Source organism: Poecilia latipinna, unplaced genomic scaffold (genome assembly GCF_001443285.1).
Source record: "Poecilia latipinna isolate Pla-1442-1.1 unplaced genomic scaffold, P_latipinna-1.0 Scaffold316, whole genome shotgun sequence".
Classification (NCBI taxonomy): domain Eukaryota; kingdom Metazoa; phylum Chordata; class Actinopteri; order Cyprinodontiformes; family Poeciliidae; genus Poecilia; species Poecilia latipinna.
Genome location: NW_015112932.1, coordinates 18,338 through 35,743, shown reverse-complemented (window position 1 = coordinate 35,743; position 17,406 = coordinate 18,338). Strand labels below are relative to the sequence as shown.

The 17,406-nt window shown below is 37.2% G+C and overlaps 3 protein-coding genes across 4 annotated transcripts; 1 reads left to right on the top strand and 2 right to left on the bottom strand.

Moving 5' to 3' along the window:
• Positions 1–183: 183 nt before the first annotated feature.
• On the bottom strand, positions 184–7,008 carry LOC106948959 (glyoxal reductase). The gene is made up of 7 exons (XM_015034876.1): positions 6,717–7,008; positions 4,387–4,635; positions 4,178–4,279; positions 3,519–3,610; positions 3,147–3,329; positions 2,999–3,058; positions 184–2,352 (listed from the first exon to the last, which is right to left on the bottom strand). Exons 1-7 carry the CDS (start codon positions 6,790–6,792, stop codon positions 2,257–2,259), a joined length of 858 nt encoding a protein of 285 aa, XP_014890362.1. The 5' UTR covers positions 6,793–7,008; the 3' UTR covers positions 184–2,256.
• A 99-nt stretch (positions 7,009–7,107) lies between these two features.
• extl2 (exostosin-like glycosyltransferase 2) lies at positions 7,108–10,340 on the top strand. The gene is made up of 5 exons (XM_015034874.1): positions 7,108–7,206; positions 8,044–8,489; positions 9,055–9,125; positions 9,250–9,365; positions 9,454–10,340. The coding sequence occupies exons 1-5, from the start codon at positions 7,202–7,204 to the stop codon at positions 9,854–9,856; spliced, it is 1,041 nt and encodes a 346-aa protein (XP_014890360.1). The 5' UTR covers positions 7,108–7,201; the 3' UTR covers positions 9,857–10,340.
• Positions 10,341–10,653: 313 nt separating this feature from the next.
• Positions 10,654–15,760, bottom strand: LOC106948957 (presenilins-associated rhomboid-like protein, mitochondrial). Of its 2 annotated transcripts, none has more exons than XM_015034872.1 (10): positions 15,627–15,758; positions 14,470–14,656; positions 14,090–14,194; positions 13,842–13,974; positions 13,645–13,740; positions 13,380–13,529; positions 12,457–12,527; positions 12,281–12,382; positions 11,924–12,021; positions 10,654–11,775 (listed from the first exon to the last, which is right to left on the bottom strand). In XM_015034872.1, the coding sequence occupies exons 1-10, from the start codon at positions 15,704–15,706 to the stop codon at positions 11,628–11,630; spliced, it is 1,170 nt and encodes a 389-aa protein (XP_014890358.1). In that variant the 5' UTR covers positions 15,707–15,758; the 3' UTR covers positions 10,654–11,627. The 2 variants fall into 2 exon arrangements, with proteins under 2 accessions (XP_014890358.1, XP_014890359.1); XM_015034873.1 differs by lacking the exon at positions 10,654–11,775 and adding an exon at positions 12,103–12,160 and having other exon boundaries at positions 11,929–12,021; positions 15,627–15,760.
• Positions 15,761–17,406: the final 1,646 nt, after the last annotated feature.

Below are 17,406 nucleotides of genomic sequence, written 5' to 3'. Positions count from 1 at the left end.
CAGACGAAGGACCTCTGTGTGCATTGACGTGTGTTCACTTAAATCTTTTGTGTTCAAACAAAGTTGTTCTTTATAGAATATGCTTCCGAAGAAGACAAAAATCTGTAACTTTGGAAAAATTTATATGGAGATGTTTTTTCGTGTGTGCTAGATTGTATTGTAGGAAACGTACCCTCATTTTTCTTTGTTTTTTTTTTTTTTTTTTTGTTTTTCTGTCCACTGGTTGCCAACACAGACTTTATCCTTTTCCAGACGAAGGACCTCTGTGTGCATTGACGTGTGTTCACTTAAATCTTTTGTGTTCAAACAAAGTTGTTCTTTATAGAATATGCTTCCGAAGAAGACAAAAATCTGTAACTTTGGAAAAATTTATATGGAGATGTTTTTTCGTGTGTGCTAGATTGTATTGTAGGAAACGTACCCTCATTTTTCTTTGTTTTTTTTTTTTTTTTATTTCCTTATGTTTTTGTTTTTGTTTCGGTTACTCCCCTTTAATTGTGCTGTACCTGGTCGTAGTGTTGAGATTTTAGAACAGGTTTGGGTCTTCTCTCCCCCTCATCCCACTACCGCTCCAGTGACAATAACCAGGAAGTTTCTTAGCTTTCATTTCCTCTGAAATGCTCTTTTTACATTATTTGTTCAAGGAGCGTTAGATCTGAGAAAAAAAAAAACAAAACAAAACAAAAACCCAAACACATCACAATTTAGAGTCGTACCAATGAGCTCTAAGTTTGAGTAAGCCAAAACTACCAAAAAGCTTGTTCTGCTTGATGGGTCACCGCAGGTCTGAATGAGCCTAACACACCTATCCACTTAGCAGAGCGTTTGTGCAGTGATTGTATGAGGGAAGTTTTCTTTATAGTAAATGGCAAAGATGTTTATTTCAATCTTGTGTGTTTTGTTTTGAGTGAAACTGCTGCCTACACCCTTTTGATGATAAAAACAACCACCCACACCCTTGACCACTGACCTCTGTTACTGCTGTTTGAGGCTCACATTTTATTCTCAGACTTTCTGAGGAAATTCACAAATGGATTTTTATATTATTACTCCCTTGTAAAATATCTCTTAAATTAAGGTACAGGTTTGATTTCAGCAAGAAAAAGAAAAAAAAAAAAAGGTTTTTATATGTATATTATACTCCATTAAGGAATGTCTAGAATTATCTTCCTCCAATGTGGATGTAGCCATTAATACGCCATTTTATGACTTTGTAAGAGAATTCACTGTGTGAAAATTGGTTTGCATTTTTGTATAATACAATCTGCTTTCTTTTTTTTTGTGTTTGTTTGATACGAGAGGGAGCTCAAACTGGAAGTTTGAAGAAAGGAAAAAAGAACCTGTGAAATTGAAAAAAAAAATGTAACTTATGTGCAACAGTGATTCTGAGGGGGAAAGATTAAATGATATTGCTAACTAAGGCTTTTCTCGTCCTTTTGTGTCCTAAAAAGTTAAAGAGAAATGTAGGAGTTGCTGAAGTTACAGCAGCAGCAGTTACACTGCTGTGTTACAGCAGTGTAACTTCAGCAATGTTCCACACAGTTCAGTATATTTTTTTTCCCCAATGGTTGGCGCTCCAGACGTTTCTGTTCAGATCCAGTATGGGTTGTGTTTGAACCTTTTGCATCATAAATCGTGTTGTAGATCATTCAACAACTCGCATAAAAGCGAGTTCTTCCTAAATTTCTGCAAAATATGAAACAGTACCGCCACACTTGACATACTTTTATTTTTATTTAAATGTTTTTACGCTTTTAAGTCCCATCAATTGAGATGCAGGCATTTACAAAAGGATCATGTACCAAATATTAAAGCACATAACTGTATTTTACTCCTGGTAAGTTTCATAGTCTTGATTTTTAGACTTTGAAAACCAAATATATAAGAGTATTATTTATTAAATTAATTGACACGGTTGAAAACATAACATTTATTCCCAACATTAACTGTACACAATTTGAAGATTGATTCTAAAAATGTATCCAATGATGGAAGTACTGCAACAATTATAGAAGATAATCGACTTCAAATAATACCAAAAAAGTGAAATTGTCACGTTTGAAATACGAAACTTTAAAGGAGGTAAAACTACAAAAAGCATGCTAACCACATTGAATTCCCATGCAGTTTCTCAAGCGAAGTTAAGGCTTAAAGAAAATCCACATCAGTGTCCCCCTATAAAAAGACCACTTCCCCAGCTGACACTCACAAAGTTACTACCAGGATTTTTCTTCTTTTTGTTTTTCCTGGTAAATTTTAATCCACATTTGTAGGATCCCAACTTACATGCCGTCCATCATGTAGATTTCCTAAAGCAACCATGTCTTTCTCATCAAGTTGGAACCCAAACACCTGTGTACAAGATGGCAGAAAGTGAAATACAACGGTGTGAAATGTAAAATAAATGCTAGAATAAGAAGTTTTATCACTTTTTTTCATTAAATTTTAAAGATTAGGCCAAAGATCACTATGTCTTTTAAACAACTTTGCAAGGTTCTGATTTTAACTTGCAACATTTCTAATAAATGGAGGCACATTTCTGGATATATTTTAAGGCACATACCTCAAAATAGTTCTGTCAGGAGGAATGGGCTGCAATTTGATCAAATCTTTGAGGGATGCTGGCAGAAAGATGCAATTTTTTGACCTAAGATTTGCAGTTTAAGAGGTGGTTCTAACAAGTACTACGTTTTATGTAAACCTTTGAAATGTAAGAAAACTAAAATATTAATATTACTCATTACTCTGAACTTAGAAAACTAAAATTACGACATCCTAACTAGCCTAAAACAGGAAATCTTTAGTGTGATTTATTGTAAGCTAAATCTGTTTTGTGCCATTTAGATTAAATCATTTTAGAGCCTGGTGAAGATCCAATCATTTAGAAGGTAAAACTCTATAATTGACAGAAATATCATCCTTAGTTCACCGGACCAAGATCTTTCCTCACTGTATGGATGTTAATAAGGCTCAAAAGACAACAGGCTCATTAACTCACTTGGCAGTTTTCCTGTATCCTGTTCTTCTTGATGGACTTTGGAATAGTGACAACTCCATTCTGGGGAATAATTTTTGAGAAAATATAAATTTGGTTAACAACAAGAAGAGAGACAAAAACTACTGCAGCAACAAGACAATGTGACTACCTGAGTACTCCAGCGAAGGCAGATCTGAGCAGTCGTCCGTCCGTGCTTTTTTGCTATTTGTTGTACAACAGGATCATTGAGGACTTGACCCTTGGCCAGGGGACTGTAGCCTTCAAACACTATTCCATTCTTCCGACAGTACTCCATCAGGTGTTTGGGCTGTTGGAAAGGATGATACTCCACCTAGCAAAGTTATTAAATGAGCAGAGCAATGTTTTGAAGCATCTGTGAAAAGGCCATTAAAAATATATATTGCAGGGAGTTGGACAACGATCTTAAAAGTTTACCAATCCTGAATCTAATCTAATCTAATCCAATCCTCTAACTGAAGAATAAATACACTTAAATGAACTGAACGAATGGGAAAATTACCTGGTTAACATGTGGCACCACACTACAGTCTTCCTTCAACTGCTCCAGGTGGTGGACCAGAAAATTACTCACCCCAATAGCACGACAAATCCCTGCAATGATAAGGTCAGATTGTAGCTGTAACATTGCGCTATGTCTAGCTTTGTGTTCTGGCTCTACAGACACAATTCCAGAAGACAGTAGAAAGCACAAGAGTCTGTGCTGTGATTGGGAAACATCTGTAAAGTAATTAAAGTCATAACTAAAATTGAAAAAAAAAAAAAAAACAATTGTGCAAACAAGTTAAACGAAGCTGACGGACATTTCAGATGGAGCTAGCTGAGAAAGAAGTGGGGTTGTAATCTCTGGAGGTCATTAAATACATTTGTTGTGTAAAACTAGGTTAGGTTTGGATTGATGCATAGGCTTGAGAAATCAGTCGACTCACAAGTCTTCCCTTGGAATAGTTATTCATTATAGAACATGTTTTATGTGACCTAAAAATCACTGAAGCGGCAAACTGTCCAAGTCTGAGTCGGGAAATGTTCCAAATTGTGTTTTAAAAGTAACTAAAATGATAGAAAATCTCAGGAACGTGCAACGATTAACAGCATGAGCAAAGTTTCTGCAACATGCTGCCCCCGTGAAATCAGGTTAATGTTCACATCTAGTCCTTCTACCTTTTTTGTAAAGTTCCTCCAGAGCTTTCCATGTCTCAGCTCTAATCTCTCGGTTAGAACAACCAGGTTTTAATGACTCTGGCCAATGCATCAGGTACAGATCTAAAAAAAAGAGAGAGAAAACCTTACCATTACAAAAGCAAACAAAACACAAGCACATTGACTAAATTACATTTGTTTTACAAAGCTATATACATTGTACCGCATACCAAAATATTCAACCCCCATTGCTGTGCAGGAGTCCAGGCAAGCTTTTTGTGCAGCTTTGTATCCATAGTCCCCAGGCCAGAGTTTGTTAGAGAGCCATAGTTCACTTCGCTGCAGCCCGCTCTCTTTGATAGCTTTGCCCAGCTTCTCCTCACAGCCATAGCGCTTTGCTGTGTCAAGGTGGCGAATACCACATTCAGTGAGAGCGTACACGATGGCATCGTGTGAGTATCCGCCATGATGGGATGTACCTGACAGTCAAAAAACAAAAAAACTAAAATTCTCTGATGATGAGACCTGAAGAAACGGAGGCAACAGAACAGATGCAGAACATTGTGGCCTTCTTTGAAGATTTGATCTCTCAGATGTTTTTGAAATAAAGAAATACTATTGAAAATTTACTGTCTTTGACTTACAGGCTTTTAATGTAAATCTTTTAAAAAAAAGTTTTCTTGATGATGATGCACAACAACGTCAAGAAGGAGGGGGCCAAGGACTTCTCCCATTGGTCTGCCACAAGTCAGGTGGAAAAGCACAGCATATTTGAAAGCTTCATGTCCTGGTAACTTTACAATACAACTTTGTTAAGGGTGAAGCACTTCGACTATTTCTTGAGAGACCCAAAATGTGATGCATTTTTCCACAAACCTTGCAAAGAATGGCTAAAGCATGCTATAGTATGAGTTTAAGGACAGGGAATTGCAGTCTTGGTGCAAAAATGATGATTGTCAAGCTGTTAGGAATGAGGCAAATTCTACAGAAAAGCATAAGAAAGTCAAAAAAATAAATAAAATTAAAAAATCATCTGACCACTACCAAAAAGACCCAACAAAATGCTACACTTAGTATAATACTGTGCATGTTATACTATACATTCAGTTCCTTTAATTGTGGCACTTCAAAATAATCACCAAATGAATTAAGTTGTGAACAAATTACTTGTAGTTGTGCTATGAATTCTATAACCTTGACAAAAACCTAATACAAGCTTCCCTCAAAATACACTTTGGACAATGATTTACAATTCAGACATTAGGACAGTGAACTTGTTCCAATACCCTCATGTGTTTCAGCAAAAACGTTGTTAAAATCACAATTCTGGATGAGTATCGATCCCGATTAATTGTTTTGCAGCAATGTATTTAATGGCTTTGCAAACAACGTATATAAATATTTAGAACATTACAAATAAACTTTTCTTGGAAATTATGTTAATTTATTTTGCGGTTTCTTGTTCAATACTTATATTCACATCCTTTCGTCAGATAGCTGTTTTCACTCCTTTGATAATTCACAGGTTCCACTTCTTCTTCAGAACAGTACTGCCTACAGATAAGAACTCGCTCTCATTGCCCCCAGTGGACAATTGCAGTATAACATGCACATACATAATACTATACAGAAAGTGACAGGATAGAGCAGGGGTGTCAAACGTACGGCCCGCCGAACGATTTAGTCCGGCCCGGGGGCTAAATGCATTATCATTATTCATGAAAAAACATATACTTCGTTTAATTGAAAATCTGCAGTTCCTATACTGTCCACGAGGGGCGCTGTGTTTTATTCAGAGCACACAACATGATGCAACACTGCAGCGGAACTAACAGCAGATGGCAGCACTGAGCTTCAGGTTCTGTAAACAAGTTCGATTCTATGCTTTACCAGCTTTTTATTTTGGCCCTGGCAACCTCATATTTCTCGTGCATGCTAACATACATACATGTTATGTATGCAAGTTTTTCTATATGTATGCATTTTATGCATCAACAAATGTACTTAATCAAATGTCTGTTTAAAACAGCTGACACTTAAGATTTCAAATGTGTGAAGCCAGATAATTTGTTCAAATTGCTTCCCAGATGTTGAAAATTGATTTTAAATCTTTTCTTAATTTTTGTCTGTTGTATTTTGTGATGCAGGACAGTGTTTTTAAGTTCCAAAAACTGTGAATAAATGTTTTGCAACATTGTACAATCACTGAGATCAGTTCTTATGCATAATGCACTTAAATAAATGCTTAACTGAGTAAAAGTATTGTTGAAATTGCAGATACCTTTCTTAAAAACTGAGATTATTCATAATATACTTTGTAAAAGTGAAATTCGTTTAATACTTTTATTGGTTCTATTTAATCTTGCAATGAGTTTACTTGTATGGCCCCCTGCAGATCATGAGTTTGACACCCCTGGGATAGAGAACTTGCAGCTGTGCCTTTCAAAGCAAATTAGACAACATGAACACATAACACAAAAAACACAAAGACAATTTAATATGAGAACACATTCTAAATATTTTCTTTTGACTCTTTACCTGTCTTAAGCGTAATACAGACCTAATCCAAGTATTGGGATTTCCAGACCATTGGAGAGTTGGACTGTGGGACACCTCAGGGGTGGAAATAACGGCATGCTTCTCTGTTTTTTTTCCCTTAAACAATCCTGGATCCGAAAGAAATACGAGTTAATATTTACGTTTCTTACGTCAAAACTACACTAGCGCGTTTGATTAGTGTTCTGTGTGCAGCTGAGATTTAGGACTGCGGAGTCTTTAACCGGTAACATTATCCAACAAACCAAGACTAGATACATTCTAGAGTTCTCTTAAAAATACTTACATTAAAAAAAAACCCTCCCACATATTTTCTCCAATCACCTTTGAGCTCTAACGTACGGAAGCGTGGGTCAACCCACTTTTCCACGTCTGGCTCTAAAAGCAGAGATTTCTTCCTCTTTTTTTCATGTCACCTAGTTACGTCATTGCTACGCAACCAATATGGCGACACAGTAACCCGAACGAGATGATTGCAACGCAAACAAAATGAGGTGAGTTATAAATAAAAGAGTAGAAAACCTGCTCTAGTGAGACGTGAAAAAACTAAACTCAACAGAGAGAAACATTTGCAACACACCGGACAAAGTTCACAGCATCAGCAGAGAAACATGAACAGTCACGAAAACAAATAGCGCGAAATATTTTTTTTCAAATCAGTGCATGAGACTCTTGATATTTTAGTATTAATTTGACCCATCCTTTGTTGTTCCGAATGCCAGAACAACACAGGAAAACTATTTTATCCGGATTCTGTAATATAGCTCATTAGGATAACAAGTATGTTTATTTTTTAAAATGCTACAAATAAACGTATTCTAAGTATATTTTTAAACGTGTTTTGGGGTTTTTTTTTGTCTGCAATGTCACTTGCAACTTAAAAAGAGAGAGATGCCGCTGCTTATAACCCTGCTTTGTCTTTAGCATAGAAGCTGCTCTTGAATCACTGCTTTTCTGTGTTGTTCGTCTGTCTTCTGCATAAACTGAATGTGTCCATTTTATTACTAAATAAGACGAGCAAAATGCAGTGTTCACAGTAGACCGTGTAGACTACAGAGTATAATGTCTACCTCTATCTGCATCAGCATTTCCTTTGTCTCAAGACAGTTTTTTTTTCCATAATGATACGTAGTTGCCTCTGGGCAAAAATTGTATTTTGCCAAGTTTCAATTCCTTATGTAAAATGAAAAAGGGTCAGGAAATTATGTTTGAAGCTGTGTACCGCACACGATTACCAATTAAAATTAAACTTGGCATTCAGTTTCTGCATTATGTTTTTTCTATAAAAAAAAACAAAAAACAACTCAGTTTATGTCTCCTCTTCTTTGCAGGCTTCGGTGTTGCTGCTTTGGACTACGGCGAAAGTGTATCATTTTTCCACTCCTGCTGATCCTCTTGGTCGGAGCAGCCTTGACAGCTCTGTTGCCCCCCGCCGAGGAGCATGGAGGTGTTGCCAGGGTCCTGGGAGTACTGCGCAGAGCAGCGCCGCAAAAGGGAAACCCCGCTCAGGGTCAACCTGCAGATGCCCTAGAAGAGAAGTTTACCGTCATCATCCAAACCTACAACCGCACAGACATTTTACTCAAGCTCCTGAACCATTACCAGGCAGTGCCTCATCTTCAGATGATCATCGTAGTGTGGAACAACATCAGGGAGCCGACTCCGGCCAAGCTGTGGGAATCCCTGGGTCCTCATCCAGTCCAGGTTGTCTTTAAAGAGCAGGCGAGCAACCAAATGCGCAACAGGCTACAGCCGTTCTCTGAGATTGCCACCAATGGTCAGTGCATTTTTAACTTGCATTAGTTTGCAATGTGTAAAATATTCAGAGATTTATTTTATTTATTTTTTATTATTATTTAATTTTTTAACCAGAGACATGCCATTCAACAGACCAGAGACTGGAATTAGATCATTTTTGCTTGATCAACTACTAAGTTATTGGCAAGACATAGACCAAAAATCCTGAGTTTTTCCTGTATCTATTAGATAATGAAACTTAGAACTCAATCAATCAACCAACAGGATGCACTTTGATGCACTTTTTTCATGACGTGAAGGTTAGAGACGTGCATAATTATATTCTTGTATTTTTGTAATTTTGTAACCAGGTATCAAAGCACCTGCTGCACATTATTTTCTTTTATGTTATAGCTCTTTATTTAAAAAAAAAAAAAAAAAAAGTAGAGTTGATCAATTGGAGACCTCAAAGAAAAATGGAAATGGGTATCTGACAGGAAAGCCTGATTGGTGCATCTCTACTTTTTATTTATTTTTTGTCAATTTTTCCTAAAAAAAAAAAAAAAATCCCTTCTGATTCTTTCTCTCTCAACTCTCTCAATTAGCTGTGTTAATGCTGGATGATGACACCCTTGTCAGTGTCCCTGACATCACTTTTGCTTTTTCTGTGTGGAAGGTAATAAGATTCATTGTCTATTAAGTTCAAACAGCATTTCTAGTCTTACGACTGAGGCGTTGTAAAATACCTGAACTCACTATGTTAGTCATATAATTGAGCACTACATTTCTATATCTTGAAGCAATTTCCAGACCAAATAGTTGGATTTGTCCCTCGGAAACACGTCTCAACGGCTGGAGGAATTTACAGTTATGGCAGCTTTGAGCTGCAGAATCCAGAAGCGGCTGGAGGAGACATGTAAGTTGCCCTTGCATTCGTCTTATGTTTTCCTGTTTTTTGGGGTCCTTGTTGTGTTTGCTCTTACTCAGTGCAGTTCTCCCTGCAGGTACTCTATGGTTCTGATCGGTGCTGCCTTCTTCCATCGGCGCTACCTGCAACTGTTCCAGGATCAGTCTAAGGAAGTACACGCCTTAGTTGACGAAACCCAAAACTGTGACGACATAGCTGTGAACTTTGCTGTTGCTCTGTATTTAAGAAAACACTCAAATTCAGGCGCAGTCCACAGACCCTCAGGGATCTTTGTCAAGCCTGTGGACCTGCGCAACCTTGAGAAAGATGCCGGCAGTGGATATCGGGGAATGTGGCATCGTCCTGAGCACCTTCTCCAGAGATCGTACTGTTTGAACCGGCTGACGCAGATCTATGGCTTCATGCCGCTCTGCTACTCCAACCTCATGGTTTCCCAGTTTGGTTTCCCAAGCTATGCCAATCACAAGAGCAGGGGATGAAGTTACAAATTGATGATTTGGGCTAAAGTAAGAGATGAGACTGCCGGGGAGTTTGGTAGGCTTGTTTGTTTGGTTAACACTCCTCATGCCAATCAGCTGATGCTTTTAGTCTCGTTGTGGGATCAGACGGTAGTTCTCATCGCAGGATGGTGATGAGGACACAGACTAGTCAGATGTAAAACCGTATTCTTGATAGAATCACTTGCTGAACTGCAATTATTAAACGAGAATAGTAGGTTTAAAAGCCTAAGAGTTTTTCATACGCAGGTATTTAGTTGGGATTTTTTTTTAAGAAATGAAATTTAATACAGGTCCAGAAAATGATTCATATGGCTTATTTTTTTTAACTGATTTCTAAATTCTTGACGGAGAAAAGAAGTGCTAAGATCCTAAGAAACACACATCTTCAGAATTCAAAGAATGTGATTTAAGTTTGGTTTGCTTTTAATTTAAAATAAGTAAATAAAATGAAAATTTAAGTACCTATTGAAGGAATCAGTCCTATTTGTGAAAGAGTTAAAAACAATAAAAGAGTACTTTATTCACTCTTAAAGAGTTGGCGTCACAGATTTATTCCCCAACTCAATAATCAGTGGACAAATCTTGATTGGCTTTACAGCAATCAGGAACTCCTTATAATTACCGAACAACGTTTTTTTGAAGTTTCCTTCGCTGTTTTCATGATTTATCTTTGGTGATGAGCTCCAAGTCTTTGAAGTTGGTTTGCCTACTTTCCATCATCCTAATCATTCTACTTGCCAACACTATATCCAGAAAAGAAAAACGATTACCAAAAGTGTGAAGAATTTCAGGCTGTAGCCATTTGCTTTATGTGCATATAGCAAATAGCAGTGTTGCATTAAAAATGATTAGTCATCTTAATTACTCCAGAGGTGTGAAGTTGCTGCTCATCCTTAGTTGGGGCAAGTCACACACAACATTACGAAGATATTGTGTCGTAGCAATAGAGATAGAAAAATGTAAAAAATAAATAAAATCAGGTTTACAAAAGAGGACAATTTGGTTGGTTGTTATAACTTGAATGTCATTTTATGTCAAAGAAAATGTCTGCATTCAGTGACGGTAAAAAGTCCATCCTTTTTCAAATTCTAAGATTTCACTTGTCAAAACGTTGCAGCATATATGTTGTTCTGACTTGGTCTTAAAGCCTCTGACAAATGACACAAAGACGGTATGCACAATGTAGCAAAAAGTAAAGTTAAATCTTGCAGTGCAATGGTAGTTTACCCAAAATCAAACATTATTTTTGTTCTCTGTCCACAAGATGGTTGTTGGTAGCATAATTAGAACACATAACGAATATGGCCTCTAATAATAAACATGGCAGAACAGATCCAAAACGCTCATCTGTGCTAACAAATATAAATCACATTTGTTTTCACAGGACTGAGCAGGACTATGGTTGGTAGATCATAAACAAATCCAAAACAAGAAAAAAAAAGTCCTATTCATCAGAGATAATACTTTTATATGATTTTTTTTTTTTAACTCAGCAAGGACCTTTTTAAAACTGATATCAGAGCTTTAGAATGAAACAAACAAGTGGCACCATGCTCTATTAGGGAAGCCCCTAAAATGCCAATATGGCCCCACTAAAACAAACTTTAACTCACTGTTGAAACTGAACAGAGCAGATGTTTGCATATTTTTATATTTATTCATGAAAAATAATGACACACTTCAACAAAGTTGAAAACATCCAGATCTTTTCCATGACCAGAAAATTCCTGTCTGTAAAGAACTCCAGGGTTTACTGCTGTCCTCCACCGCGACCTCTGACCTCGGGCCCACCGCCGGGTCTCGATCCCTTGCCGCCCTTAGAGCGAAGCTCATGCCACAGCTTCACGAGAGGCTCCCTCCTTCTCCAAATTAGTTTGTGACCGTACGCCACATACCAGCTGCAAGACAAAAACAGGAGACGGTTAAAACGAGACGGAAGGAGTAGATTTCCCTTCTCAGTGACATTTGCATCAATCAGAAAGCTAAATTTGAGATTGATGCAAATGAAAAGAAAGCTGAAAAGAGGGTTACAGATCAGGGACTCACACTCCAAAGAGAGCTCCGCCAAGGTGAGCAGCATGATCAAACAGCCGCCATCCCAAGATGAGCCCCGCTGAATCTATGGCCACAAGTGCTTTGAGAGCCTAAAAACAAATAAAACCCAGATATTTAAAATTCTAAACAATGCACCGCTGAATGCCGTGCATTCAGTCATGCGTACTTACACATTCACACATTCATACACGCGTTTGCTTTGTTCATGCACAGATTTAAATCTTTATCCTGCAGCAAAAACACAATGTAGGAATGACGTTACACATTTAGCGTAAGACAAAGCAAACATCCGGAGACCTCTGACACACAGAGGACGGGATTTATGGTAAAAAAAACAGTGAAACGTACATTTCCGGCAGTGAAAGTGACCATAGGAAGGAAGATTATCCCGAGCTTGGCCTCTGGTACTTTCATACAGACAGCAGCGAGTACAGCCATTACAGCACCTGACTGCGAATAAAACAACATCATATCACAATCTTTTCACCGTTCATAATAACATATTAGGTTAAAAACATTCTTACCGCCCCAAGCGATGGGTAGAATCGCCCGCTGGCGGTTTTACAAACATAACTGACCATAGTGGATATCACGCCTGAAATTTAAAAAAAAATAAAACATATTTTTGCGATGTCTTAAAAAGATGTGAAAAGGGAATAGAATCTAACGTTTTCCCCAGAATGGAGCAGAGATTTAAGTCATTTAGTTTTTCGACTTAAATGATGCATTTGACGTCTTCTTGTTTCTCATGGTAGAACAGCTAAACAGCATACACTTTCAGCCATAAAAAAAAACAATGTATAATAAAATGAAAACCAATTTAATGGGAAACACCATGTATGGATTTGTTCAATGTACAATTTTTGTCCGTGGACATTGTCACATTTTAAACAATGGACATTAAAGGGCAATAGTTATACTTTTGTGGCACCTAGTGGCTAGACTGCAGATTGCTGCTGTCTGAATACATCACACAGTAGCTGGAACACGTACATTGTCAGACATATGAAAAATGTGAAAGACCAACTCCAGGCTGCTGTTTGGTTCGTAAAGTATTGGATCTTGAATGAGCTATGCGGCCTAATCTAAATCGACAATACATATGAAAACCCTTGATTTGAGTTCAGTCACAAAATTGTCAGAAGATAAAATAAAAATAATTATATATATATATATATATATATATATATATAATTTTTTTTATATATATATATATATATATATATATATATATATATATATATATATATACACCAGATTTACCTTTTTTACATAATTGGTGAATATTTTCTCAATAATATCAGGATTTTGTACAAATACAAAAAAAATACATTATAAGAAGTAACTAAATCGTACTTTGACTTAAGATCTTTTCTTAAGTCAAACTAAAACTATTCTATTGTTTTAATGCTTGGCCAGTATTGATTCTGTCCTTTGCTCCACTTACCAGCTGAGAGGTAGACTGCAAGAAACTGTTCTTTGCCTAGGAGAGAGACGATACCAGAGGAAAACGTCCATAGGACATACATATTGGCCACCATGTGTATAATGGAGTAGTGGCTGAAGGAAGACAGAATCATGGGAAGGCACTGTGTTTCTGGGTAGGAGGAAAAAAAAAAAGACAAACAGCAGAGCATAAAAAACAAATTAACTTCTTACAGCTGTGTTTGAATTACTTCTTTTAACTTTCCACAACTAACAACCATACTGACTGGAGGCTGGGTTGGACGTGAAGTACTTAATCATAGTTCTTTGCATCGCCGGGATCCTCCAGCAACACAGGACTGCAGCGTTTACAACTATAATTCCTGGAAGACGTTAAGAAGAAATTGCATGGCTTTTAAACCTTTGCAGACACGCCGACGTCCACAATCGATGAGATCCAAAATATATCTGCTGATAAATCTACCAGTAGCAGTCCTCTGTCCCTCTGTAAGGCTTCTCCAGAAGTCATCCACCATGGACACCAGGAGGAGGAGCTGCCGCTGGAAGCTGGACAGCTGGTTCCACCAGTCGTGCCAGTACGCCATGTCCTGGGAACCCTTGTTAACAAAATGATGGGGAATTGACTCTAATTGAGCTGATTGCTAACTGAACAGTTGGCAAAAGTTAAAAGTGGTGGAAGATAAGGGTAAAACGGTTAAGTAAAATCCTTACCATTACGAGTTTTTCCAGCTCTTCTCCATCTTTTGCAGTTTGAACTCTTGCTTTCAGAGTCTCGTACTGCAAAATGGCCGCCCCACCAAAGGAACAACCTGCAAACTGGCATGGAGTCAAACAACCAGCCATCTTCTGTCCTGAATATTATTTTAGCAACAATTTACACATGTTGGCATTACATCAAAATTAACAATCTTCTGATTTCATACATCAAATTCCCCCCTAGCACATTCAGAGGATGACCCCTATTCATCTATAGTTGCCCTGTGCTGTTAATAGAGACAGGACTTGTTGTGTTTCAAGAGAATAAAAAATGGATCCTCTTTTCTTACTATACTTCATATTCAGACTTAGTTATAATTCGGACGTCAGCATACCCCTACTGTGAACATCAGTGGTCTAAAGAGCCTTGGCCGTCGGACTTTGGGAGGAGGCGGGGGTCCCGGTGTGCCAGCCTCGGGGGGTGACGTTTTGGTTTGTTGCTTGTTGACATTTCCCTTTCTGGGATCTGTCCTTTTAGCTTCCCGGCGGAACCCACTCCTCTGTTGCTGGTAGGGGTTGAGCCTGTAAAAAAAAAACAAAAAAAAAACAAGCAAAACCTTTTACCTGCGGCATGGGCTGGTATGAAGTCATACTGATGATTTTAAAAAGTGAAGTGTTTAATAGGCTAGAGATTATTCCCTAATAACATTATTTCCAAAAATTTGGCTTTTTGGAAATATTTCCAGTCATGGAAACAATGGAGAGTCATGGTGTGGAAACTAAAGAAACCTCACGCATTACTCTATGAGGTAATACTATTCTTAAACTAATATTTGAACAACTTGTGCCATTTATGTAGCTGACTACCTAAGAAAAATGGCCAACTAATAAACCAGCCAAGTGTGTCATGTTTTTATTACTCTTAAAATAAATTATCTAATTTCACTCAACCGCACACAAAACACAACCAAACAAACAAGAAAAGAAAAACAAAACAGCAAAACCACTGAAAATTTTCATTTTGGGAACAAAACTGCCAGTTGTATGTCTAGTTAATAGCCAGGTGTTGCTATTTGTTGACGGTCCCCAAGCACTCGTTGAAACAGCTATGCCACGTTTTGTTTCCAACCTCTAAGAGCGGACCCCGTACTCCATCCTTAATGTTTAGGTACAGTAACAAAAGCTAGCAACTAAATGGCAAAATTTTAAATCCCCTTTGGTAACAACCACATGAAGTTAGCTAATTTGATGTGGGTTGCATAATATGCAGCGTGTGTGTACCTCAGCCCAATTAGCACAGCCTTAAACAAGCAAACGCAATGAAAAAAAAACACTGGCCATCATCAGAAATTAGTAATACTAATATAGTAATAAATATCGATGACGCTGGCAACCCCGGTTTCCTACCCCAAACAAAGTTAGCTGCATTTACAGTGGCAGAACGGTTAGGTAACTAAACATTACTAGACGAGAGGAAAACCTAGACACGCACGTCTCCTTCCAGGGTTAATCTTCAGACAAACAGAAACTGAACGCCGCTTTTACTGCTCACCTTGAGCATCTGGAAAAGGTATTTGGCGATCTATAGAACTCTGTTTTGCCCCATTTTATAATAAATCCTCTGCACGCCATGATTGTTGTGACCTCCTGCTTGAAGCCCCTCCCCCCTGTCAGACTGGAGCTGATGCTGCCTTCACGGACGCTTGTAAAAAAGCGTCCATACAACTCTAAAAAAAAAATTATGAGATCACTTAAAATGATCAGTTTCTCCGATTTTTCTTTGTTATAGTTATATGCTTGAGTAAAATAAACATTGTTATTTTATTCTATGATCTACTGACAACATGTCTCCGAAATTCCAAGCAAAAATTTAGTATTTATTGGCAGAAAATGAGAAATGGTCAAAATAAAATAATAAATAACACGTAGTGCTTTGAGACCTCAAATAATGCAAAGAAAACAAGTTCACATTCATTTAGAAGCAACAATACTAATGTTTTGACTCAGGAAGAGTTCAGAGATCAATATTTGGTGGAATGACCGTGAGGTTTTCAGTGCAGTGCGTCTCTTGATCCAGAGCTGTGCAGTTTTATATAGTCTACTCAGTTCTTTAGATGAGTCTAAGGGTACTTTTATTTTGAAAATCTACGTTGTGATGCTCAGTGACGTTTCGCCTACGTAGACAAGCAAGTCAGCAGTATTTTAAAAAATCATCTTTGCTGTTATCTACATTATAATAGCAATAAAGTATAGATTTACATTTACAACTTCAGCAATACGTCCAATTATTTTAGCAACATTAGGAATCGTTGTTTTTGTTTTATTTAAAACCGTTAGATCATGTTATCCATTTTATTTATTAATTCATTTAGATAGTTGCTATAAATTTAATACTGTGGCTTCAAAAGAATTCATTCTCCATCATTTTGTTAGCAGGGCTTCCAGGACACACCTTACTAACTTATTACATGATCAACACAACATGTCAATTTTAAAACACCTTCATCACGACTTGAATTCTAGTCAAATTAGCCTCTTGTCACAAAGACAATGTCATAAAACGTCAACATATTAGGGCTTGTTGCCTTGTTATGAGTGAAAAACTGCGTAAGGCATCAATAAAACTGAAGCCTTCCCATCCAAGTGAACAGCAACCAAAGTCACTCAGACTTGTTGTGATCATACAGAGATTTCTTTACCATTAGCTGAGTTTAGAAATGGGATGTGAAAATTGCAATGGTGGCTGTCCAAACGAAGTTCTGTGAATAAAGCAATAGCTAGATTCAGACCACCGAGGCACTCGTTCTTTCATTGTGCAGGGTTCTGATGAGAAGCTGAAGCTTTTTAAGCTTTCTACGTTGGTCCCCTTGTTTCAAAGCTTCGGAAACGGTAGAATTTAGTTGTATTTATTTATAGGTTGACCAACTGTCAATGCAACTAAGAGCTTATTACATTGGCCTTGTTATGCTTTTATGTTTGTCTCCGTTCATATTTAGTGTTTTTTTTAGTTGCGGAATTCTTTATCTAATAAACCACAAAATAATTGATCTTACGATGATTATCTATAGTCTTTGATCATATGTAATTTATTCTTCAGACAAACGTTTTAGTAAATAAAACACTAATCAATTAATGCAATTTAATGAGACGGGTCAAACCCAAAAGTGTTTTTTTTTTTTTTTCTTTCATCCATATGTAGCCTACTATCACATCCAAGAAATACATGAATGCAAAACTTAGGGAAAAAAAAAAAAAAAAAAAAAAAAAAATTAGTTTGTGGAAAATTTACGTTAAAATTACCCCCTCCTTTTTTTTTTGCCGGGTTTTTTTTG

Excerpts from the sequence above, each read along its gene's own strand:
- LOC106948957 (XM_015034872.1), bottom strand. The coding sequence starts at position 15,706 with ATGGCGTGCAGAGGATTTATTATAAAATGGGGCAAAACAGAGTTCTAT. Across the intron at positions 14,195-14,469 it reads CACTGATGTTCACAGTAGGG|TTTGCAGGTTGTTCCTTTGG; the intron begins GTATGCTGACGT and ends ACTCCATGCCAG. Across the intron at positions 12,383-12,456 it reads TCTACCCATCGCTTGGGGCG|TCAGGTGCTGTAATGGCTGT; the intron begins GTAAGAATGTTT and ends TTTTATTCGCAG.
- LOC106948959 (XM_015034876.1), bottom strand. The coding sequence starts at position 6,792 with ATGCCGTTATTTCCACCCCTGAGGTGTCCCACAGTCCAACTCTCCAAT. Across the intron at positions 3,611-4,177 it reads GGAGGAACTTTACAAAAAAG|GGATTTGTCGTGCTATTGGG; the intron begins GTAGAAGGACTA and ends TTATCATTGCAG. Across the intron at positions 3,330-3,518 it reads TGGTGCCACATGTTAACCAG|GTGGAGTATCATCCTTTCCA; the intron begins GTAATTTTCCCA and ends TAACTTTGCTAG.
- extl2 (XM_015034874.1), top strand. Across the intron at positions 8,490-9,054 it reads CTCTGAGATTGCCACCAATG|CTGTGTTAATGCTGGATGAT; the intron begins GTCAGTGCATTT and ends TCTCTCAATTAG. Across the intron at positions 9,126-9,249 it reads TTGCTTTTTCTGTGTGGAAG|CAATTTCCAGACCAAATAGT; the intron begins GTAATAAGATTC and ends TATATCTTGAAG.